General features: G+C 52.2%; 1 protein-coding gene across 7 annotated transcripts in view; it reads right to left on the bottom strand.

The window, feature by feature from the left end:
* Positions 1 to 2,526: 2,526 nt before the first annotated feature.
* The window catches only part of NOS1 (nitric oxide synthase 1), a 79,508-nt gene continuing 58,184 nt past the window's right edge, over positions 2,527 to 23,850 (bottom strand). For all 7 annotated transcript variants that reach the window (XM_054082593.1, XM_054082594.1, XM_054082596.1 and 4 more), the window contains exons 14-29: positions 21,642 to 21,786; positions 20,675 to 20,779; positions 20,185 to 20,243; positions 16,889 to 17,005; positions 16,474 to 16,648; positions 15,935 to 16,073; positions 15,086 to 15,164; positions 14,545 to 14,738; positions 13,734 to 13,903; positions 13,263 to 13,473; positions 12,411 to 12,498; positions 11,999 to 12,120; positions 10,827 to 10,975; positions 10,022 to 10,216; positions 8,957 to 9,075; positions 2,527 to 8,014 (exon numbers count right to left, since the gene is read on the bottom strand). In XM_054082593.1, coding sequence (XP_053938568.1) covers positions 7,999 to 8,014; positions 8,957 to 9,075; positions 10,022 to 10,216; positions 10,827 to 10,975; positions 11,999 to 12,120; positions 12,411 to 12,498; positions 13,263 to 13,473; positions 13,734 to 13,903; positions 14,545 to 14,738; positions 15,086 to 15,164; positions 15,935 to 16,073; positions 16,474 to 16,648; positions 16,889 to 17,005; positions 20,185 to 20,243; positions 20,675 to 20,779; positions 21,642 to 21,786 — 2,083 coding nt within the window. In that variant the 3' untranslated portion in view covers positions 2,527 to 7,998. The remainder of the gene's footprint in view (positions 8,015 to 8,956; positions 9,076 to 10,021; positions 10,217 to 10,826; positions 10,976 to 11,998; positions 12,121 to 12,410; positions 12,499 to 13,262; positions 13,474 to 13,733; positions 13,904 to 14,544; positions 14,739 to 15,085; positions 15,165 to 15,934; positions 16,074 to 16,473; positions 16,649 to 16,888; positions 17,006 to 20,184; positions 20,244 to 20,674; positions 20,780 to 21,641; positions 21,787 to 23,850) is intronic.

Raw genomic sequence — 23,850 nt, 5'->3', positions numbered from 1 at the left:
CTGCAGCTCCTGGAAAGGAGGGTGTGGTGAGGGGGCTCTGAAGAGAGAAGAGAAAGAGAAAGAGAAAGAGAAAGAGAAGAGAAGAGAAGAGAAGAGAAGAGAAGAGAAGAGAAGAGAAGAGAAGAGAAGAGAAGAGAAGAGAAGAGAAGAGAAGAGAAGAGAAGAAGAAAGAGAAGAAAGAAAAGAGAAGAGAAGAGGAAAGAGAAGAGGAAAGAGAAGAGAAGAGAAGAGAAGAAGAAAGAGAAGAAAGAAAAGAGAAGAGAAGAGGAAAGAGAAGAGAAGAGAAGAGAAGAGAAGAGAAGAGAAGAGAAGAGAAGAGAAGAGAAGAAGAAAGAGAAGAAAGAAAAGAGAAGAGAGAAGAGAAGAGAAGAGAAGAGAAGAGAAGAGAAGAGAAGAGAAGAAGAAAGAGAAGAAAGAAAAGAGAAGAGAAGAGAAGAGAAGAGAAGAGAAGAGAAGAGAAGAGAAGAGAAGAGAAGAGAAGAAAGAAAAGAGAAGGGAAGAGAAGAGAAGAGAAGAGAAGAGAAGAGGAAAGAGAAGAAAGAGAAGAGAAGAAGAGAAGAGAAGAGAAGAGAAGAGAAGAGAAGAGAAGAGAAGAGAAAAAAAAAGAGGTCTGCTAGATTTTATTTCACTTTTTTTTTTTTATTTTGACCGTAATGCAAACAGGCATAAGTATTCCATAAAATCAGAAGATCAGAACTATACAGAAAGAGGTGCATGCTTTAGAACAATGTGGATACCTTGCAAACAGAGCCAGAGTCAGTCCGAGAGAGGGGCTGGAGTACATTGTACGAATGGCAGAGATTTTAGCAGCATCGAGAGCTCAGAGGTAGGGGGGAAACCATGTTTCTGACCACTTAAAGCACTGCTATGATGGAATACAACACCAGCTCACCCCTGTCCCCACCCCTTTGCTCCTCAGCACAAACCTACCATAGGGTCACACGAAAAACTACCAAATAAGCTTCACCCCCTTCCACACGTACGTGTCTTATGGGATGCAAAGTGAAGACAACGTTGCCGGTCTTAAATCACGGGCATCATTTTATAACCCCAATGAAGGCACAGCGACATGAGGAGGCGCTAAGGGGAGGGAGGAAGGAGCAGGAGGACCAGAGAGAAGCGAGAGGTCGGAGCCCCACCTAGCAGAGCAGAGTTTCCCCACATCTGAAGAGTTTAAAAAGAGCTTGTCAAAGATGCCTAAGGGAATCGAGGGAATGAATCCTGGTTGCTATTGAAAAATTAATTGGCACTGAATATCAAATCCCCTGGGCGGCTGGCAGAACTCGTGTCTAACTACATGCAATCTAAAAAGCAATGAGTTCTGGCTGAAAGTCGTCGTACTCTGTTCATCTGCTGCCTGGGGAACTGCGTATGCTCTGGAAGAGCTGGGGATGTTGCTACAAACCAGGGAACCTATCCTCAAGCTCTGTTCAGCACACAGATCCCAGGGTTTTTTGAAGGCATTTCAAGGCGGTGGAGCACGTTTAACCTTGGGAATTGCAGACTAGTTTGTAGTATTCTAGCAAAGCAGTGAATTTGCATTGAATTTCCTTGGCTTCAAAGCCATCGCTTCAATGCTGAGCACAGGGAGATTCTGAAACGCTGCCTTCTCTTTCCACCCACCCTGCTAGGAGCTGTAAAGAGTGTCTTGTTGAGACATAATTCCACGCCGCGATCACACAAAGAGCAGGTTCAGAAGTGAGTAGCGCTAATGCCTTTCATTGGACACATATTAAGGCAGTTTTATTGCCCTTGGAAAACTTTAAAATCTCCATTAGCAGTTATTGTGCGGACAAAATATTCAATTTTGTCCAAAACAATTTGGTGTACTTTTTGGTGTTTTTTTGCTTTCCCCACACAAAGCCAAGCAAAGCAGCAAAAAGAAGCCCCAAATCAGTTGCTCTTTTAGATCAACCATTATTTAGTCTACATTTTTAAAGTATTAAGAATGCCCATGGAAGAAAAAAATCCTTTGCTCTGTGGTATTCCTCAGCAGAAAGCTGAGCCAGCCCTAGAGAGAGCTGGGTGCAGGATCCTCCCCACGGCTCAGCTCCGTGCTCCTGCTTTCCCAGCACAGCTTCTCAAGCTTTGACCCATGGATAGAATTGAAGCCCCACTGTGGTGATGAGTATCTGCAAAGCCTTGGCCTCTAAGGCTCCTGTTAAATGAAGGACAAAGCTCACAGGTTCGATTTTCTGGCTTTTGAAGTGCTTATTCCCTCCTCCCTCCCCGAAAGGTGGCCAGGTGGGTACATGGATGAGTAAGGCAGGAGAGCAGCAGCCCTCACAGTGAGGCGCTCGCGCTGCTGAACAAGCAGCGGCTGCTCAGCTATGAACTCACAATCTGTTTTATCCCCCCCCACTGTGATTTCGATGGCTCAGACTTGCAACACAGCCACACATCTGTAGGGGTGGAGGCCAAGAGTTCCTCGTCCCCTTCATTCCTGGCACAGCATGAGTATATCTGCATTACAATCCTTAGCTATTTCATGAGTTGCCCTGCTTAAATCAAGCCAATTTTGCCAATCAAGCCAATCAAGACCTCTGGCGAGGTCTACTTTACTTCTGGAACCAAGTGCTTTAAAGCAGCAAGCTCATTCGATTTTTTTTTTTCCCAGCTCCCCTGATTTCCTATTGAACACACACAGCCATATGGAAGAAGCTAGAGCTCACATCTCCGCGTCGAGGGTAAGATTTCAAATGAATTACTAGAGTCATGCATTGCAGGCAAGCGCGGATTGACGCACGCAAAAATACTGCCAGCACGAAACTGCGGCTGCTGTGAAAGCCTGACCCTGCGAGCTGCTGAAATCCCCGGCGCCGCTGAAGCCGGTGGGTCTGGAAGGCGTTTTATATCAGGTTCTAGACTAATTGTGTCCAAGTTCGGAGTTTTCAAGAGCGCTCAGCACTGGCCAAATGATTCTCCTCCCGTAGTAACGGAAGAAATTGTTATAACAAAGGCAGAGTTATGGCAAAGTTGAATGGTCCTGAAAAATGTGTCTCCATCTGTTCTGTAAAGGGACCACGCTCCCCTCTGGAACGATCAAAGCAATTGCAAAGTTATCAGAGCAATCTGAAGCTGGGAGCTGGTCCCCAGTGAAAGCAGGAAGAAAATTTAGTTTCGAGCATAAAATTCTCCTTCCGATAAATGCTGAGAACTCTCGGCAGCTTCCCTACGGGCATAAATCAGAGACTGGAATGGCTTCAGTGGTCATCAGTTGGGAGGCAGCAGCTTGGGCTTGGGCTTGGTGCAGGTCCGTGAGGCTCCAGCACAAACATGCCCTCTCCTCCACGATACCTTGATACAAACGTGGTCTCCGGCACGTGGTGGGCGTTCATAGCCCTGCGGTCCTTGCAGAAGGTGGTGTCCAGTTCACACCCACACTCTCACTCTGCACTGCTTCTATACCCTTGCAAAACCCCATCGGAGGGAGATCAGTTGCAAAGGACGGCTAAACAGGGCTCTAAGTTTGCTCTCAGTTATCCCAGGGGGAATTTGCCCACCAAGAATTTCACTAATAAAATGAAGCCATCTGTTCCCCTCTGCTCCCACTCCCTGTGTCCCTGGAGAGAGCAGGAACAGGAGGGCAATCCCAGTGCAGTAGTTTCGTCCCAGCACAAGGCACTGTAAGTCTGTTGCTACCCCCAAGATCCTTGCTGAGCAGCTCCTTGCACCTTTTGACTGGGCTGAGAAGGAGAAAGCAGGGATCTCCAGAGGGAAGCACTGGAGGGAACGTGGGTTACAGCCCAGGACAGGGTGAGAGGCGTCACGTACTGACAGTAAAGGAAGTAATGGAACAGTCACAGACTGGGCACAGGTTCATGCAGCTCCTGCCTCTTCCCATCTCTTCTGTATAAAGCAGTCACGTTTGCTCTGGGGACAACTCTAAGCCCGCCGGTGATGCGCACACGCTTTGACTCACACTGCTTTGGGTGTGAACAGTCCCCTGCTTGCCCCGGGGACGTATAGGCACAGGGCAGGTAGCGTGGACAGCCCGAACTCAACCCCTATTTCTCTAGCCAGTATGAAAGCGAGTAGCTCAGTTCCTCCTCAATGAGCTCAGCCCTACCCGGCAACGATCGTGGAGGTGTCATCTTTGCGAGTCTACTCCCAGTGGCAGAAGTCTCATTATTTTCCCGCTGTCTCTCATAAATTGAAGAACAACAAACTCCCAGGCAGTCCTTCTGGGGAAGTGAAACCTTTGAAGTCATCAACAACACAGGCAATAGGTATCCTTGCACTGAACAAATGAGTTATTTTTCCCTGCTAGTGGACACAGCAGGTTGGGAAAAGAGAGAACCGGTTCCCATGAGTTTTCAAGATCATATCTGACTTTATGTGCACATCAGAAAAACCTACAAACTAAAATCTTTGAGAAAAAAACCCTCACTTCACCATGTCCTGAAAATCACATCTCCTGGTTTGAGAAAAGACTGTTTATGTTTTAGCCCCGGGGAGCAAAAAGAAGCTGAGCTGCTACAAACCAGGCAGTGGTGGCCATCCTCCAGGAGATGTTGGATCAGGCTGAGTGTCCAGGTCCGGTATCCCCTTACTGCAGGAGTCGCGTGGGGCTGTGCAGGAGCCTGGACAGGCAGCAGGGACATGGAGGTGACACGCTGGTGAGCCAAATGCCCAAGAGGTACAACCTCTCCATGCATGACCCCGCCAAGCAGCTCATGGCACTGGTCTGCAGCAGACCCCACCTCGCTCTCCGCCGTTTATGCATGCTGGAGATAGCGTAGCTACACCCACACGTCAGAAATGTCACATCGAGATGAGCAGAGTCTAGACAAGTGGTGGAAGAGCCGCATTTGTGGAATGATAAAGCAGATCGGCAAGTTTATTTCCTGCTTTGCGGTGGGAGAAAATGAAGCTGGAGGGGAATGCAAAGCCCCTGCAGGTAAAGAGGATGGAGAAGTTGTTAAGCCGTCTGAGACGGACTCAACAAAAAATAATGAATCAAAGTTCCCAGTGGTGCAGCTCGTGAGGAGCAAACGGTCCTGCTCAGGCAGAGGGACAGCCACGAGCTCTGGGGTCGTGTTCGCTTCATGGACCTTCACAGCAGGGAGGGTTCTTCTTCTCCAGGGCCATAAATCAACACGGGGCTCTGAAGGACTTCCACAGGGCTCTGAAGGACTCACCTCCTCGAAGCCTGTTGAACTTGAGATGCTGTTGGCTGTCTGCCCTGCACAGACCACTTTGGAGATCCCACCAAAGGTGAGGCACACCCCCCGTTCCCTTCTCTGCTGCACTTCTCCGTTGTTTTCAGTGGCAGCTCAGGTGGAAGGGGGGAAATGGAGACGACGAGCTTTGGGGTGCAGGAAAAGCAAGCCAATTCATCTCCGACACAGACTGCAACAGCAATACAACTTCCAGGTGGGAGATGCGATACTGATACAGGCAGAAGGCAGAACAGGAGATAATTAATTGCCAGCAGCACAGGGTGAGCTGGAAAGAGGACGAAGACAAGGGCATTGCTTTAGGCACTTCCTCCTCTTCAGGTTGCATCATTCTTTCTACTAACGGGGGACCAGAGCACAAAGCCTAGAATCAAACTTCCCAAAAGGAGGAGATGAGTTTAATTAGGGTTGGGGGTTAGGACAAAGCTTGCTGTTCTCAGCTTGAGAGTCAGGGAGCTGGCTCCCACAGACAAGACCTCTGCCCAGGATCACACATCCCAGCAGCAAAGGCACCCAGCTCCCCTAATCCCTAATCTGCCTGCCCTGGGATTAGGGAATAACCCACAGAGGTGGGCCATGGGCTGTCCTTTTTTTATTTTGTCCTGTTTTGCTTTCACCTCCAGGTCCTGAAGTCCCCAGGGGGTGACACGAACCTGTCTCCAAACCCTGCTCCAGCTGCTCTGCCAGCCCAGCAGCTCATCTCTGGCCACACCGTGGCAGCATTCATTCGTATTGTACACCACGCTAGAGGCTTTGCAAAACTGAGACCTGGAGGTCTTTTGCTCCTGGATTTGGGGCTGGAGCTGCTTTAAGCGTTCGGGGAGTCAAAAATTGCAGGAGGTAGTCACAGCCCATGGAGATGTGGCCAGCCAAGCCACAGGAAAGGGCAGGAAATGCTGGATGAGGGCAGGGATAACTGCACAGCCTGGAGTTAAGGGAGCCAGCATAGCTTGTGCCATGGGCAGGGAGAGCAGCAAACCTCCTACAGCTCATTTTGCTCTCACTTTGTCTTAGGGCAGCTAATCTTAGCCTTCTGAAAGCAAAGCTCAGCATTGTGGCTCCTGGACAAGCCCTGTACTGTTGCGGAGTGCAGGTGCTTTGCTCCTTACAAGCATCAGTGCACAGTGCAGCAGAGCAGAGGCAGGAGACAGGATCAGCATCTAGCAGCTCAAAATGTCAACCCCATATCCCTGCCTCCAGCAGGAGCTGCAGCCGTGCCCTGCTGCCCTCATCCTGGCAACAAGGGAGGACAAACCTTCTTCAGGGTGAGGAAGAGAGGACAAGCAGGAAGGACACACAAGGTCATGCATGCTGTACCTTGCAGGCAGCTTTTCTCTGTTAAAGGGACTGATCCCTTTCTGTTCTTGTGTTAACAGATTGCTTTGGGGGCCAGGTTTTTGCAGCAGGGCTGAGGTGTGAGCGTGTCAGAGTCCAGGATCACACAGCATCTTTGCAGCTGATCTCACCTCCCTTTTCACATGAGATGTCCCAGCAGAGACAGCTCGTGCTGCTGGTAGGTGGTGCAGAGCCTACAGAGGGGACCGGACTGCCACCGAGATGCCACATGTATTTCTTTTGGCAGGCAGGTTGCTCTGCGCTCACACTTTCTGCACCCGAAGGTGTGGAAGTGGCTGGGGTCTGCTGTCCTAGAACTGCTTGCAGGACTGCGCTAAGGTGGCGCTGATCCTCTCTGGGCTTTCAGGAGTCCTTGATCGGCACATCCTCACCAAGGACCTTCCAAGAGCTGTCTTCCAAATAGGCTTTGTTACCAGGAGGTGCCTCTTCAGCCAGGATTGGAGCTGCTGCTCTCCCATCCTCACGGCTTTCCAGTCTCACCTGGGAGAGGGTTCACACATTCACAGCATGCAGAGCTCTGGGATGCAGCTGGTCCTTGAATCTCTCCCACCAGGATCGTGGCTGCAGATCATATATCTCTGCTAAAGCCTTCTGGAGGACAGCCTGGCCAAGCAGCGCTCATTGCTGTGAGTTTTTCACTCATCACACATCAGCCTGTGTGTTCAATGCTTGGCTCCTCTGTGGGAGGACTTTCAGGCCAGCAGAAGTGGGGGCTGAGCAAAAGGAGAGGCTCACAGGGAGCAGAGAAGGAGGCAAACATAGCAGAGTCCATTTAAGAGAAATCATGACATGTGAATCGAAGCCATCCCACCTTTTGGATCAAAACAGACACATTTGTACCCACGCTGCTTGGGGACGAACAAAGTTCATAGGCACAAGGGCGTTGCACATCATCTGCCCCCAGCCTCAGGCACGTGCCCAGGTCTGTACAAGTCCAAAGGAAAGCTGTGGAAATGCAAGGATTCAGCTGAGCCCCAAGCTGAGGAAAGGGGGAGCCTGGGGGCAAGAACCCCCTGTTCTGGTCAAGCAACAAGACCTAGCCATTGCCCAGTCCCTGCCACCTCTGCTCTCCCTCAAAACACCAAAAATGCAGATGATCACAAAGGTGGTGATTTCATGCAGCCGCAAAATGCCCTCATGAGAAGGAGGAGAAATGTGAAGTTCTGTTAAGAGCCACTGCAGGTTATAAAGCCATCGTACTTCGGGGCAGGGGGAGGAAATCCAGGGAAGGGAAAGAAATGCCCACAGGACAAGAGCAAGAGAAAGAGGAAGAAAAGGAAATAAAAATCATCATCATCATCAGGACACAACAACAGGACGAGAGACAGAGCACTTTCCATGGGCATTTCCCCGCGGAAAAGGAGCCACCGTGTCCGTGAAATACAAAACCCAGTGCCCTCAGGCTGGAGGGGGCAGCAGGTGCTGGGACTGGTTTGGCATCCCCTTGGGGTGAAGGGTCCGGTTAGGAGCAGAAAACCCTGCAAGGGAAAGGGGAGAAAGTCTGGCCTTAGAAGGAGCATCTGGGATGAAGGACTTCTCATGTTGTAGGAAGGAATTTACGGCTGGGTGAGGTGGGCGAGTAGGTAGCCCTTATCCCTACCTAGAGATGGGACACTGAGGTGCTCTGTATACAGTGCACGCTCCAGAGTATGTGTTGCATTGGAGAAAAACTCTTACCAAACCTCAGGGATATTGGGAGATGCGCTCTGGGCCAGCCAGGCGCTCCGGGGCACGACCAGGAGCGCAGGGAAGGGATTGCACTCCATGCTCCTGAGGGCCAGGACAAGGAGCAAGATCCGTGCAGCTGCTAATCCTTCATCCTAAATAATCCTTCTGCTCAGGCAGGGAAAATCCCACTGAGACCAAGCTGAGTAAATGGCAAGATGTGGTGAAGCAGAAACAAACACAGCAAATGTCAAGTTTTTTTAACTTCTTATGGTTGTTTTTACAACAAGGGAAAGAAAAGGCTCCAGATCTTTCCTAACTGGTCATGCAGTGGGCTGGAGGCCTCCCTGCATTGTGAGTACCATCTGTGCCCTCCCTGGAGGCAGCCAGGACCCCCCCAGCCAGCACTGGAGCTGGGGAGGGGTCCGGCAAACCTTCCAGCGTCATCATCCACCAGCTCACTGGCAGGGGAGCAGAGGCGGGCAGCACTCTTGCTGGCGTCACCGTTTGGATGGGATTATCAGGTCTAAGCCCATTGGTACAGGGGGTGCAGTAACCTGGGAAGGCCGGGGGGATTTTTCCTAGTGAGGTCACCGCTATTCCAGCCTCTGTTTCCAGTGCAAAAATCAAACGCCCCCTTCTCAGCCTCTGCTATAAGAAGACCCACGTGTGCAGAAGTCGAAGCTCCTTTCCCCATCCCACAGCCCCTGTGCCTTGAGACCATCGCAGGGGTTAACAGAAACATGTCAACTCACTCATCCGTATCTTTTTTGCTCTCCTCAATGAATGCAATAGACTCGGATCTAAGGCGGTTAGTCACTTCGTATGTACGCAGAGTGACTCCAAAAATATCCTCATGGTACCGGCTGTCATCCTGAAACAGAGGATGGGAGAGGGGCAGTGGGAAAAAAAGGGAGCCTTTACAGTAAACAGTTGGTGATGCTGCAACACCAGAAAGCTCTCGTAGTGTGGGTAGATACCAAATACACAGCAAATGTTGTGGGGTCTGTCTCAAGAGCCGGTGGGACAGGCAGGGCAGAGGGGCAGGAGCAAACAGGGAGGTGAAATGACGTTCCCAAGGTCACACCGTGGGGCAGTGGTGGAGGTGCTCTGGGTATTAGACCTCCTCAACTGCTAGCAACCCAGGGACTGTCTGGCCATCAGGGGCACAAGCAGCCCAAGGCCAGTCCATGTAGGAGACCTTGTGCTAGCAAGCCAGCTAAAAATGTGGCTCAGGCCTCCTTTGGCTCGTGGACGGAGTGGGGGAATGTGGCTCAGAAGGGTAGTCCCGCAGGAATGAGGCTCAGTTATCCTCCTGGGCAAAAGCAGAGCCATTCAGTGTCCTTTCTCAGGCCGGTGTCCCAAACTGAGCTCACTTCTGCTTTAGTTGCATCATCTGCAGAAGAGTGTTTGGTTTTGCCCAGGGGCAGCAGCCAGCCAGCCAACACAGACAGAGGAGATTTGGGGATGGGGACCCACAAACTGCCCTGTTAGCTTGTTGTAATGTTGGAGGGACAGCAGGGACTTAACCAGGTGAACAAGTCCTGTCTGGGCTACCAAGGGTTCCCGAAAGCACTTGTACTTGAGCCCAGCAGGGGCTCATTGTGGGAGCCCAGCACAGGCTGAGGCTTCCACTGCATTCCCAGAGCTTTGGAGGATTGCGTTCCCGACCTTGCCCAGGTGCAGGCAGTGTGGGTAGGAGCTGCAATCCCCCCGCCAGCGCCCGTCTCCTCGGTGCTGCCCGTTCTGCAGAGGAGGCAGCAGGTGCAGCGCCCGTGGCAGGAGTTCGCGTGGTGTCTCAGGGTGCAGACACTACTCACCCGCAGCTTGCTGATGAAAGCGCCTGCCTCCTCCACCGACAGCTGGCCCTGCTGCCTCACGATGCGCTGAATGGTCTTGAGGACGTCCCCAGCCATGGTGACATCCCCGCAGACGTAGATGTGGCCTCCCTGCTCCTTCAATGCTTTGAACACGGTTTGGGCCAGCTGCTCCTGTAACACGTCCTGCACGTATTTCTGAGAGAGGAGGAGGAGGAGGTGGGAGCTGACATTAGCTACAGCTTCCCAGCCCTCCCCACCTGCGTGCTCCGGCTGCCTTCCATGCAGGAGCACCGTGCCACCGCCTCTTTGGGGAAGCATGCCTGCACCTCGCAGCACCCACACCGATGGAAATAGATGTGGAAAGCAGCAAAGCATTGCTTTGCCCTCTCTTTTTTTCGTACCTTCACCATATATCTCTTCGCCAAGGTGGAGTTGGGAATTTAGCCCAGCTGTTTGTGCTGGCTCTGGGTCACCCCGCTGGTAACAACCCTCCTTACCCACCTGCTTGGGAGGACGTGCTTTTCCCCTCCTCATCTGCTCCCACCTGCTCAGGATGGCTGCAGCCCTCCAGGGCAAAGCAGGAGCAATGTGTGCATGCAGTCAGGCTGGTGCAGGGATGGGATGTGCTGCGGGAAGGGTGTTGTGCTGGCAAGGACACGATCCTGCACACTTGTGCAACCACAGCAGCGCAGGACACGAGGCTCTGTGGCTGTGCTGAGGATCTGGCACCTCAGTGCTTCGTGTTCTCACTGGCAAAAGCCACCCGGGGTTGCACACCAGGACCAGAGCAGCGGCTATCACGTACCTTTGGTTTGTCCGGTTCCCGGGAATAGGCTGTGTACAGCTCTCTGAAGACACCTTGGGTTTTGGCAAAGAGCGTCTCCTCTTTGTAAATGTGGTCGATCCTGGACTGCCGGCAGCCAAATACCAGGATCATGGGACAAGGCTTCAGACCTGGGGGAGAGATGGGAGAGGCGGTCATCCTGGGGACCACCGATTCTTGGTCCCTGCAAGCCACCTCCCTCCAGATCTGCCAGCAGCCCCAGCACCCAGCGTGACACTGCCAGGAGCCCTCCCTGCCCAAACGGGGAGGGGGGGAAAAACCAGCAAGGAGAAGGTAATAAATACACTCCCTGAGCCAGGGTATGGCGTGGAGTCACAGAGCAGGGATACTCGTGCCAGGTTTTGGGGAGAAATTAAACTTTTTTTTTTTTTTACCCCTAAATGGTCTAAATGCTCAGTTGAAAATGTATATTTTACATAAAAACAATGCCAGCTCTATAGTTAGAATCATAGAATTGTGGAATGGTTTGGGTCGGAAGGGAACTCAAAGCCCATCCAATTCCACCCCCTGCCATGGGCAGGGACACCTCCCACTGGATCAGGGGCTCCAAGCCCCATCCATCCTGGCCTGGAACCCCTCCAGGGATGGGGCAGCCACCACTGCTCTGGGCAACCTGGGCCAGGGCCTCCCCACCCTCACAGCAAAACATTTCTTCCTAAGATCTCATCTCAATCTCCCCCCTTTCAGCTGAGAACCATTCCCACTCGTCTCTCCCACTCCAGAACTGAACACAGGGCTCCAGGTGGGATCTCACCAGAGCAGAGGGGCAGAACCCTCGCCCTGCTGGTCCCACTGCTTTGGATGCAGCCCGGGACACGATTGGCTTTCTGGGCTGTGAGTGCACATTGCTGGCTCATGTTGAGTGTCTCATCCACCAGCACCGCCAAGACCTTTTCAGGGCTGCTCTCAATCCATTCTCCATAGTTCTGCCATAAAAATTGTGAAGTTTTACAGGAGGACTTTCAGGGAGTTTGTTTTGGGATTATGGACTGAGTCCAAGCCTGCACTTGGGTCAGCTGCTCCTTTGAGGAGCCCTTTGCCTTCCAGGGCAGCCTGGGCACGAGACTGGACCCCACGCCACCAGCCCAAGCACTGCTTGAGATGAGAAACAGGAGGAACAAGCATCAACCCACCTTTGTGCTGGATTTCAAAGAGCCGCTGCTGCCAGAAGCTCCGGAAAGGGGCGATGCCGGTGCCAGGGCCGATGAGGATGCAGGGCACCTGGGGATCCTGGGGCAGGTGGAACCCTGGCGCACTGCACACATTGGAGATGCCAATTAAAGCCGGGTAGGATGCTCCATCCCTCCCCTCTGCCCGCAGCAAGAGACACCACTCAGAGAGGGAGAGGTAGAAAAAAAGAGGTGAAATCCCAGAAAGCAATAATTTATCATGGAAGATCTACACCCAAGAAGAACCCATTTGCTGACAATTCCAGCCTTGTTTTCTCTGCACCCTCAGTGCTTTGCAAAGAAGAATCGAGGGCAAAGAGCTCATGAACTGCTCACCCCAAGTTTTTCACCCCTTGCCTTGTGTGGATTCACTTACCCTCTTACAAAACAGGGGACTATTTCATCACTCTGTATCCGATTGAGCCAAGAGGAGCAGACTCCGTGGTGGATCGGTCCTTCTCCATCTAGGAGGGAGAAAAGGAGGTCTCTGCTTGACACACCAGCCAACTACTCCAGTTGCTTTCCTTTCTGAAAGCCTCCCTGCTACTTTCCACATGAAGACCTCACTGAAAACTTTAGCATCTCTGCATCCTTCCCCTGCGAACTTGGTAGAAGTTTGGCACTTGGGTCCCTCTGTGGAGCTCTCCAAGTTCAGCCAGGACCCATCCCTGGAGTAGCTGGACCTCCATGATAGGTAAGAAACACCCAACTTCTCTTTGGTCCTTTTTGGCAGAAGCAGCATCATGCTGTGGTGCTTTCAGACACAAACCCTCCACAGCAGCCCCAGATGAATGGCCAGAGTTGTCCCCTGTGCCCTATTTAGGGCAGAGTGGATGAAGCTGTGTCCGTCTATACCATCACCAGGGCTGCTTGGACACATCTCTGCTTGCACAGGTACAGAAACCAGACCAGTTATAGCAGTGTGCACTTCAGCGTAGGCAAAGAAATGATCCCATGTCGAGCTTGGAACTGCGGTGGCTGGTCTGTTGCTGGTACCTGGCTCAGGTCTGGCACCTCTGCAATACACTGCCCTTCGATGGGTGACCGTTCTCCATCACACGGGGCAGCAGTGTCATGGGTTGAAGGAATCTATAGGCACTGCAATAGGTAGAAAGGCTTTAAAATAATACCTCTCTGCCAAAACCTCATGATGTTGCCTGTGTGCTAATATTTTCCCGTGCTCCCCACACCAAGCCTGTCTCCGCTGAACCCTGCGTGAGCACCGTACCTCTCGTGCGATAGGAGACCACGGCCACAGTGAGGTGGACCTCGCCTGGATACATCTCCGGGGAGGAGCTGATAGAGTAGTAGCGTGGTTGGAGGAGGGGGAGCTGTGTGAGCAGCAGCGTGGAGGGCATCTGCACTGAGGGGAACTCCTCCAGCACCTCCACGATGGTGGGGTTCTTGGACCACTTCCATTCCTCATACTCCTGCAAACCCTGCAGCCAGGGAAAGAGGGAGGGAGGGAGGGAGGGAAGAGAGACCTGCAACATTGACCTCTTCCAACCCAGGTGCCTCTACTGATATCCCACCAGTCCTAATGGCAGTGTCGGGGTGGGCAGCAGTGAAGGCGGGCAGGAGGAGCCCTGCTGTCATGGGTTGGGATTCAGCTTAACCACAGCATGAGTTGGAAGTGCCCTGGGGCTCTGGTTGTCCTCAGGACCTTGAAGAACTTGGGGTTTAGGGTCTGAGACTTTACCTTGCTAAGGACCTGTAGACGTTTCTTCTCCTTGTCACTGGTGGCCAACAGAGCAAACTGCTGCAGCAGCAGGGGTGTGGGAGGGGTGGTGATGTCCAAATAGTACTTAAAAGCCTGGAAGATGGTGCATGGTGGGACACGGTTCTCATCTGTCCAGTTACTGATCACACCTGCCAGGAGGGAATTCAGCACAACAATAGGATAAGAAGAGGATAAGTGGAACATAAGAGCCAAGGTGGACAAATCCTCACTTTCACTTCCCTTGCTCAGCTCTGAGACAGCGAATGATGAAGAGCTGGAAAGAGGAGTCAGTAAGACATCCTCATGCTAGAATGAGATGCTGTACAATGAACACAAACACGGAGTCTGATACTCCACCACCTTCAGCCTTGATCACTGAGTTAACATTGTTTTCTATCTCCTGTTACACTGTGCATGGCAGCAGGGTATCAGACTTATCTCTGAAACACAGTGTTGAGATGGTCTCTAACTCTTCTTTCCAGTCTTAAACATTGCTCTTTCCATGAGACTATAAATGCCCTTAATTTTTTTCTGATGAAGAAGGAAATATCTTCTCCCCAGGGCTGTGCTCACCCTTCAAACCCTTCCTCTACACCCCAAGCACAGATGAGCAATGGCTCTGGGCACAGGAAGGTTGAAGGAGGTGCTCCCAATCCAGGCAAATGCACCAGTAACATGGGAAATGATTTCTCCTATGGGCCACTTACCTCCCCAAGGAGCTGCAAAAACCAGTACAAGGGGTGGGTGAGGAGGAGAGAGGCCACTTCTGTGCTGAGGTGGCCCTGATTACCTAGAGCAGTGTTTCTCTCCTCCAGGAGCTCCACCTTCACCAGCTGGTTGGCTGGAGGGGCATCTTCAAGCCTATCAATCAGAGCATTGACCAAGTCTTCATGGTTCCCTGGAAACACACCCAGGTGGTCCCCGGGCAGGTACTGCAGCTCCTGGAGTCCGTTGGTGTGGAGGCGCAGGAAAATTGTCAAGCGACTACAGGGAAAGGAGAAAAAGCAGGATGTGTTTTGGAGGGGTCCTTCAGGGACTCACTGAGCTCTGACCTCAAGACCTGCTGGTTGTGCTGGGCAGTGTTGGCCTGTCCAAACCCTGGTGCCCCATTGAGCACATCACCAAAGTGGCAGCAGGGGGGTAGGATTTCACTGCGTAAGAAGGCAGGAGACACCCTTCACTGGGTTAACATGACCAGCCTTGGTCATAATTTGCCCAAAGATGGTATCCGTGGGACAGTTAGGGGTCAAGGGGTATTTGCAGTACTGCGTGCAGGGTTGCTTGGGTGCACCACGAGTGTGTGCAGCTCCCAGGACAGCTACATCTCCTACCTGGACTTTGGGCTCTGCAGGTTCTGGCGTGTGATAAGCCGGGCTGCATAGACGCGTTTTTTGTGGATGCTGTAGAGTCCTGTGGAGGAGGAGAATCCGTGAAGCAATGCAGCAGAGCGTGGCCAAGGCAGACAGCTTCTGGCTTGGGCAGGGCTGTTGGCCACCATGTGGATTCAGCCCTTTGGCCCAAAGCTGGCTGCTGCCAGCCACAGCGAGCAGACTGTGGGCTCAACCACCCTCCTGCCCCCATCTCCTGCAAAGCTTCAGCAAGCCAGGCTGATCAAAAACCCTAAGGAGGAACCAAACACTTGTCCCTTTTGTTAGCGACTGGAGGAGGACTCCGAAACCACTCGCACGAGTCGCAGGAACGTGGCCTCACGTGCAGGCATGCACCTCTCGCTGCCAGTACCACCTGGCTGGTAGGAAAGCGCCTGAATTTGGGAAGAGCTAAGGCAGTGCGGCAGATCATCAGCTGCAGGAGCCGTGCTGAGGGGCCAGGTGTCGGTGGGCTGGACCTGCCATTGCACCGCAACGCTCAGCGGAGCGGCATTTGGACGGAGCGGTCTTGGAAAGCTCCCAGGTTTCCAGCTCTTTGCTTCAAAAAATGGGGTCAGGAGGAGGGAGAGCAGATCATATCCCAACATCTCTGTTACAGATACAAACAGGGATCAGCCAGAGGGATCTGAGATCATCAGAAACTGCTCTTTGGGCCTGTGATGGGGGGGAAAAGCAAGACTGAAATGCTAGGAATTTAACACAGAATAAGGAGGAAATTTGGCCCCTTTGCCCCACTTGAGCACACTATATCTTCTCCTCCACTTGCCCCATGCCTAGATCTCATCTTCATACCTTGTGTGAGTTCAGGGGCTTCAGCCACGTAGGTCAGGCGAAACTTGCTCCTCTTCCAGCTCCGGTCGTTGCTGATGAGGGAGTTGTTTGCTTTCTCGATGTTGACGTCGTCCCCCACGCAGAACACGTCGCACGCTGCCTGCAGCACGCACCAGGCTCTCAGGCACCTCCCCGCTGCCCCTGGGCTTTCTCATCAAGCCTACGGCCCCCCTTTTCCCACTCCACTTCATTCATGAAGGAGTCAGCCTCAATGTTACAAGGCTGTTGTGGTGGCCATGGACATGTCTCGTGGTGCCCTCCTTCCCCCAGGCATCCGGGATAACACAGGAATTGCCACTCTCTGGCAGTCAGCGCAAACCAGAGTGTCAGCTCCACCAAATGATAGAGAACCACTTTATTGCAGGCGAGGGTGATGGATGGGTGTCCCAATGTAGGGAGGGAGCAACTGGGTTTTGATCCAGCTCTAACCAGCAGCTTTGCTCCGTCCCTGAGCCCTTCTCCTCCCTGCTCTTCCCTGGAGCAGAAGGGAAGTGGGTTACCTTGAAGACCTTCTTGGCCCAGGTCCTGAAGGATTCCTCCTGGCCGCAGAGCTCATCCCCTTCTCCCATGCGGAGGATCCTCTCTCCGCCCAGCTCCTCCAGGAGGGTGTCCACTGCCCGGGCAAAGGCGCAGAAATGGGGGTAAGCACGGGACCCCAGCCCAAACACAGAGAACCTGCGGAGAGGTGGCACAGATGTGGCTACCGAGCTTGGAGGGACATCAACATCTTCCCCTTCCACACCGCCACAGCCAACACCGGTATGAGGGAGCGTGGGGGGATCTGTGTGTTGCAAAAATATATCATGTTTTAGGAAGGAGTGAGCTGTGGTAGGAGAAAGGGGCTCTGTACGCACCAGCTCCTGCTCTGTCCCTTCTGCAGCAAGGAACTGCTGCCTCCCACCCCATCCTACTTACCTGACGTTAGCCAAAGGCCCCGTGCTTTCAAAGTTGTCTCTGGAGTCAGGGCCATCACTTGAGGATTTCCGTGCATCCGAGTAAGAGGAGACGCTGTTGAAGCGGACCTTGTAGCTCCTGTGAACAGCAACAACATCAGTTATTAACTGGTGACAAATATGCATTTCGTTCCCACGGGGCTGCGTGCTCCGAAGGGACCAGACTGTGGAGGAGACCAAACCAGCGCAGGCTCGAGCTCAGGGCTTAATATTTCGTGAGCAGGTACTGCGATCAGCGGCTAGAGCAGAGACATGTGCTCCCTCCTGGGGAACACTCGTAGCAGCCCATATATTGCATCCCCCCAGCTGGACCTGCTCTGCTCCATGAGGTCCTTCAGCCACCTCCCAGTGGATTGACCCAAGTGCTGCCCACCACATTGTCCCCAACGGTGCAGAGCTGATGGGACCTTTGGCTTTACCTGTCCTTCCCTGCTTGCACACAAGGTCAGGTCTATGTCTGAAGAGATATTCTGAAGCTTTTTTTTCATTCATAGGAAGTAAAAATAAAAAAAGGATTGAGAGAGGAGGGGATGAGGAGGGGGAGTGGAGAAAAAAAAATCTGACAACAGCAGAAGTATTTCTGAATTGAAACATCTTCAAAAATTGCTCTACACAAGAGTTTCTAAATATACTGCCGGAGCAATGAGGCAGTAGTGTGTGTATGAGTCACAGCAGACCTCCTGCAGCAGGCATGCCATGCAGAGAAGACAACCCCTGAGCAAAAGACCTGCCAGGGTCGTAAAGACCTGCCAGGGTCGTAAAGCCCCATCCCATGTTCCTCTTCTGCTCTGGAGCCTCCTTCTCTCTGCCCACACCTCTCGTGCTATTCTGTTTCACTCCATCTGGATGGATCCACTCCTTTCTGCCCTGTCCCTGGGCCATATCCTCACCCCAGGTTACACGGTGAGGACAGGGCAGCAGATCGCACCAGTTTAGATGAGCACAAAGCCCGCGTTCCCCACTTGGGTGAAGGGCTGAGGGTCGGAGCATCAGCAGCTTTGGCTGAAATAAATAGATGGCAGGATTGAAGGGTAGGCTCCACCTGAACAGTGGGTCCTTAAATAGGAATGAGTTATGAATGCCTCTGAAAACCCTCGGAAAACCCTGGCTGTAGGACAGAAGGAACCAAATATACAACCACAGCAAAACCCCTGGGTTGTAGTCATAGCTCTGGCGGGCTCCTCGAGACACTGTGGCTTAGAGAGGCCACCAATCCCCATTCTGTGGAGTCTCAGCCACCTCCAGCATCCCTTGGTGGTCCTGGAGCTGTGGGTCTGTGAGGTGCATGGGCAGGAGCTGCTCTCTCCAGCCTTTTCCTACAGACACCATGTGGATGTTGCCCCTCTTCCCTGGAAGGTTTCTTCCAGGACACCTTTTCTCATTGCAAAAGCATTTTTTTGTTTCATGCTTAACGTCAGCATCTCTTCTTCTCATCCAGAGCCACGACCTCTTGGCCTGTCCTGGGGGGACCGTGGAAGAGTAATTTATTCCCTCCGCCTCTGCAGTCACCTTTTCTGTATGTGAACTCTGCTACTGCACTGCATTTCTGTCTCCTCTTCTCCAGATAAAATAGCTTTCACTCTTTTGATCTGTCCTCGCAGGTCACTGCTTCCAACACTCTGACCGCTTTTGCTGTTGGGTAAGCAAGCCACAGGCTGTCCTGGCTCTTAGAAACTCCTGCCAGTGCTTTAAATTACATTTAGAGGTGACCGGGACAGCCAGCACTGAGCTCAGATGCTTTTATCCTCCTCAAATCTGCCTGGCTTGCTGTGGGAGCAGCTCCACACCCAACCCAATCCCAGAAAGGGAACATCCTTGAGGTGAGAACCACACGCAAAATGCCTCTTCTCCACCCGGACCCCTCCGGGGCAGCCTGCATGTCCTGTTTCATCAGCTGTCCCTGCTAAGGCACAAAAGCTATTAGAAGCCTAATGGGTTTTCAGCTGGGGAGCCCTGTGGGGATCCATCAGATGACTTGGCTGCAGAGCAAGGAGACCACTTTGCTGGAGAGGCACAAATTGGTCCTTGCCCTGCCCGTTCCGCAGCCCCACCAGCACTGCTTTGTGCTGCTAAAGCAGAGAGTCGGGGCGGTTAAATTGCGCTGCACCACTGGCCAGTGCTAATTCGTCCTTAATTAAGGAGAAGCCTTTTGCCAGTTGCAGTCATCGCTGTATGAACTCAGGAGAGACTCCAGAGCAGAGCAGTGTCCCATTTAGGCAAAATACATTGTACTTAACAGCTAAGATAACAGGAGGCCCCAAATGATAAGCACTTTGCTGGCTGCCCTCACTTTCCAGCCTCCGGGGCATGCAGTTCGACAGTCAAGGTCTGACTTCCAACAGCGTGGGGTTTTCTAAAACCCAGACCCTGTCTGAGAGGTACCGGATCCATCACAGCCAGAATTTATAGCAGCTCTTACTTTCCCAGGAATGCTTTCACAGGATCATACAGTCATAGGATGGTTTGGGCTGGAAGGTACCCTAAGCCCCATCCAGATCCATCCTCCTGCCATGGGCAGGGACACCTCCCACTGGATCAGGGGCTCCAAGCCCCATCCAACCTGGCCTGGAACCCCTCCAGGGATGGGGCAGCCACCACTGCTCTGGGTAACCTGGGCCAGGGCCTCCCCACCCTCACAGCAAAACATTTCTGTCTAAGATCTCATCTCAGTCTCCCCTCTTTCACCTGAAAGCCATTCCCCCTTGTCCTCATCCTGCACTCCCTGATCCAGAGCCCCTCCCCAGCTCTCCTGGAGCCCCTTTCAGTCCTGGAAGCTGCTCTAAGGTCTCCCTGCAGCCTTCTCTTCTCCACGATGCAAGGAGTTAATTGCTTCTCAAAGTCTCTCACACCTACATCCACATAGCTGGGAACTCCCTTCTGCCTCCGAGTCTTACTATTTTGGTGTCTCCTGGGAAGCCTCATCTCTCAGATTTGATGGTTTTGGGGGATTCCTGCTTTTATTTGGTTTCTTTTTTTTGTAGCTGCCTGCCTCTTATAGTCGAAAAGAGAAACCAGCCCAGGAAATCACAAGCTGGAGTCCACAGGTGTACCTGACTCAGTGGTTTTGTCCTCCTTGGGACCTCTGCCTGCTCCATTCTCTGGTTCTCCAGGTAGATGCCACCCCCCTGGACCTTTGCAAACTTAAAACCTGCACAGGGATTTCACACTCCCTTCTGAGAAGGGGAAAGCAGAGAGGCTGCGGGGGTGCCTGGTTGCTGGGGTTTTGAGTGGGAAAGGAAGGGTTTGGGGTGCTCTTACTTCCTCTCCTCCAGGTTGGAGTTGGGATTCTTCATCTCCATTAATGCACAGCCAAATTTCTACAAAGAAGAGGAAAAAAAAAAGTCCGTCAGTTTTGCCAGTCTCTGCAGGAAACGGAGCAGTGACCAACAGCTGGGCTGCAGCTCTGCTCCCTGCTTGCAGCGTAGCAGCCTGCAACGCCGGTGTCCAGAGCTGGACAAGGTCACAGCTCTGCAGCAGAGGGGTTGGCACCTTTAGTGTGACACTGATATCAGTCGCGCAGGACAAATTTAGCAACCCATTAGTTACTTGTCTCACAGCAGAGAATAAGTAGATGTCCCTTTCTCAGAGCAGGCTGGACGCAGGCGGGCACAGCACCAGGTATCACACAGCAGCTGGACCTCTTCTAGGTCATTCCAGCTCAGGTTGAGGATAAGAGGATGCTCCTCCCCATTCCCCACCGCCTGTCCCCTGCCCACATCCCTGCTGGAGTCACCACGCTCTGTCCTACCTCTCCATTCTCAGGTGGGTCTCCATTGCCAAAGGTGCTTGTGACCACCAGGACCATGGTTTCATGCTCTAGGTGCACGATGTCATACTCATCCATGGACATCACCTGAGAGTGACAGATGCTAGTGAGATAGGACATCCACCACCAACCAGTATCCTGGGATTGATCCCAGTCTGCCTGGGCATGGGAGCAACATATCCTTGTGGACTCCATGCCAGTGCAGTAGCAGAGATCTCCACACAAGGAGGATCAAGAGAACAAGAACTTCGAGGAACACAGACAAACCATGGGGCTACCACCTGAGAGGCAGTATATGTGTGTAGAATCATAGAATCATGGAAGGGGTTGGATTGGAAGTGACCTTAAACCCCATCCAGATTCTCCCTCCTGACATGGGCAGTGACACCTCCCACTGGATCAGGGGCTCCGAGCCCCATCCAACCTGGCCTGGAACCCCTCCAGGGATGGGGCAGCCACCACTGCTCTGGGCAACCTGGGCCAGGGCCTCCCCAACCTCACAGCAAAACATTTCTTCCCGAGATCTCATCTCAATCTCCCCTCTTTCAGCTCAAAACTGTTCCCCCTTGTCCTATCCCCACCCTCCCTGATCAAGAGCCCGTCTCCAGCTTCTTTCAGCACTGGAAGCTGCTCTAAGGTCTCCCTGCAGCCTTCTCCAGGCTGAACAACCCCAACTCTCTCAGCCTGTCCTCGTACTGGAGGTGCTCCAGCCCTCGGATCCTCTCTGTGGTCTCCTCTGGGCTTGCTCTAACAGATCCATGTGGAAATTAGGTGAAAAACATCCAGTACAGGCTTCAATCCAGAGCCACAGAGTCATATGCTGGGAGCTGCTGAAGACCCTTGGTGGCCAGGAAGATGCCCATGCATTGGGCCATGTGTTTTCCAGCAGCCACGTATTTCCTTGGGCCACCCAGATACGCACACAGTCTTGCAGGAGCTGGGACAATACCTTGGCATCGAAAGCGTGCTTGAAGATTTCACACAGAGTTTTTGCATAGACCTGTGACTTCCCTGTCTCGGTGGCGTACAGGATGGTCGCTTTGACCCTCTTGGCCATGGCCTGTCCCATCAGCTTAGCTGAGAACTTCACAGCTCTAGGAAGCAAGAATAAATCCTGGTAAGAGAGCTTGTTTTCTTGTCAGCACCTCTGGCCCAGACTATTCACACCGTTTGATTTATTATTAAACCAACAGCCTCCCTTAAAAAACTGCGGCATTCACTTTTTTGTTGTTAATGCCAAATAGGGAAGCTATGGAAGGTCTGTCTTGACTTGTCGAAGTGGAAAACTAGATGGTGGGGAGCTTAAAGACAGTACCTGAATGGGTATAGGGAGAAAAACGCTAAACCAAGTGTGGAGGTGCTCTTTCTGCAGGGACAGAGAAGCAGAAGCAGAGTGAGGCGCTGAAAGCAGTGACCAGATAAGCTCAAAGGAGAAGCTGAAAACCAATCAGAGCCCACTCTATGGGAGGAACGGTGGCTTCTCCATGTCTTCATGTCTTTAAATCCTACCTGACTGCTTTTCTGCAGGAGCTGTCCTAGCCGAGCAGGTACACTGAGGCTCCACACATCACCCACAAAGCACCGAGACACTGAGAAAGTCAGACAAGACTGTCTATAGTCCCTTTGATTTTCACTCCAGCGACGCTATGAACTTTACTTGGAGGAACAGCTCTACCGAGGCTGAGAGACTGTGCATTTATTTGAGCATTTGCAGGGCTGGGCGGCTGCTTCCCGTGGCTGCAATCATGACTGGAGGCATTTTCTTCAGCTTCCCCCACTGGCTCAGCTATGACAGTGGGGCAGAGGGTCCCTAGGAGGTCACCAGCCTCTCTAATTCTGGCCAAGGTGATGCAGCACTAGGAGCACCAGATCCTTGTATGGGTTGGCTTCGGTGGCAGCACAGCAATGGGGGACAAGGGAGGCTGTCATCAGCCAGCTTTGGGTTCCATAGCAAGGGACCAAGCCCAGTGTGATGTTCGATTATTTTAGGACCATTCATAGCCCCAGAATTTGGGCATTAACATTATTTTTCCCAAGTGCAGGGTATCTTCACCTTTTCTAAATGGGACCATGAAGTCTTTATCGAATGAGGCCACCAGAAATGCGAGTCTGGATTTAGCCTGGTGTGTTGCAATAGAGAAGGGGCAGTTTTAAGGGAGCTGAGAGAGCACAAAACTTCTCTGTGGCTTTTGCAAGAATAAGCGTTTCTTGATTCCCTTCAACAGGATGATCAGCATCTTCCCCAGGTGGCAAAGTTCAACAAGACTCCTGCATCCCCTTCAGACGACCTGTGAGGGGTGGGGATTGCAGCTGGACTGGTTACACTGGCAGAAGAAGAGAAGCCTGGCTTCTCCCTGCCCCTCCTGCCGAGGAGAGAAGAAGGGGTCCAGGTTTGGAAAACCACTTGGGGGTAAAAAACAAAAAAAAAAGAGCAAAAAGGAAGGTAGAAACCCATCAGGCTGGTATGTTGTGCCTCTCCCAGGCAGCACCCCTCCAAGTCAAAGCCAGCCTCGAGAGCATTTCTATTTGCCGCTATACAATCACTCTTCAGCATAGTTCTGCATATTAAAGTTGCCCCTTTGCTTTCCCATGAGGGTGAGGTCCACAGGGCTCACACCGTCCCAGGGGGAGGGAAGGGACAGGGTGGGCAGGGACTGCAGCTCTGAATGCTCTGTTTTGGCCAGAACCAAACACAGCCTGTCCGAAAAGGCATCAAAATCACGCTGCGACCTGTGCCAAGTGCAACACTCAGGACTGCTGGGCTTGGTCCACCCCTTGATTAGTTCAGATAGAAGCAGCATTAATGGCAAATTACAAAAGAATTCCCCCCTCCAACATCAGGAACAATGGAGATTATTTTTTTTTAAATTACCTACCATGCTCACATTTTTATAAAATCATTTATCATTCACACGTACACAAATAAAAGCATTGTTTCTTTTAACTCAATGGCTCAATTAATCTCCGTGTGCTCTCCACCAGCCCCAGGCTGCCGCCCAGCCCCAGGCGCCGGTGTCAGCCTCAGGAGCACACTCATCAGCTGCTGATCATGTTTATGGATGGGCAGTGGAAAATAGCGTACGGAAGGTGATAGCTGAAGAGTGGGAGCGAACTGATAGTAGGGACTTTGGGAAATTGAAGCTTGGGGAGATGCTGTG

The sequence above is a fragment of the Cuculus canorus genome, chromosome 17 (genome assembly GCF_017976375.1).
Source record: "Cuculus canorus isolate bCucCan1 chromosome 17, bCucCan1.pri, whole genome shotgun sequence".
In the NCBI taxonomy this organism is placed as follows: domain Eukaryota; kingdom Metazoa; phylum Chordata; class Aves; order Cuculiformes; family Cuculidae; genus Cuculus; species Cuculus canorus.
This window is presented reverse-complemented; position numbering and strand designations above follow the sequence as displayed.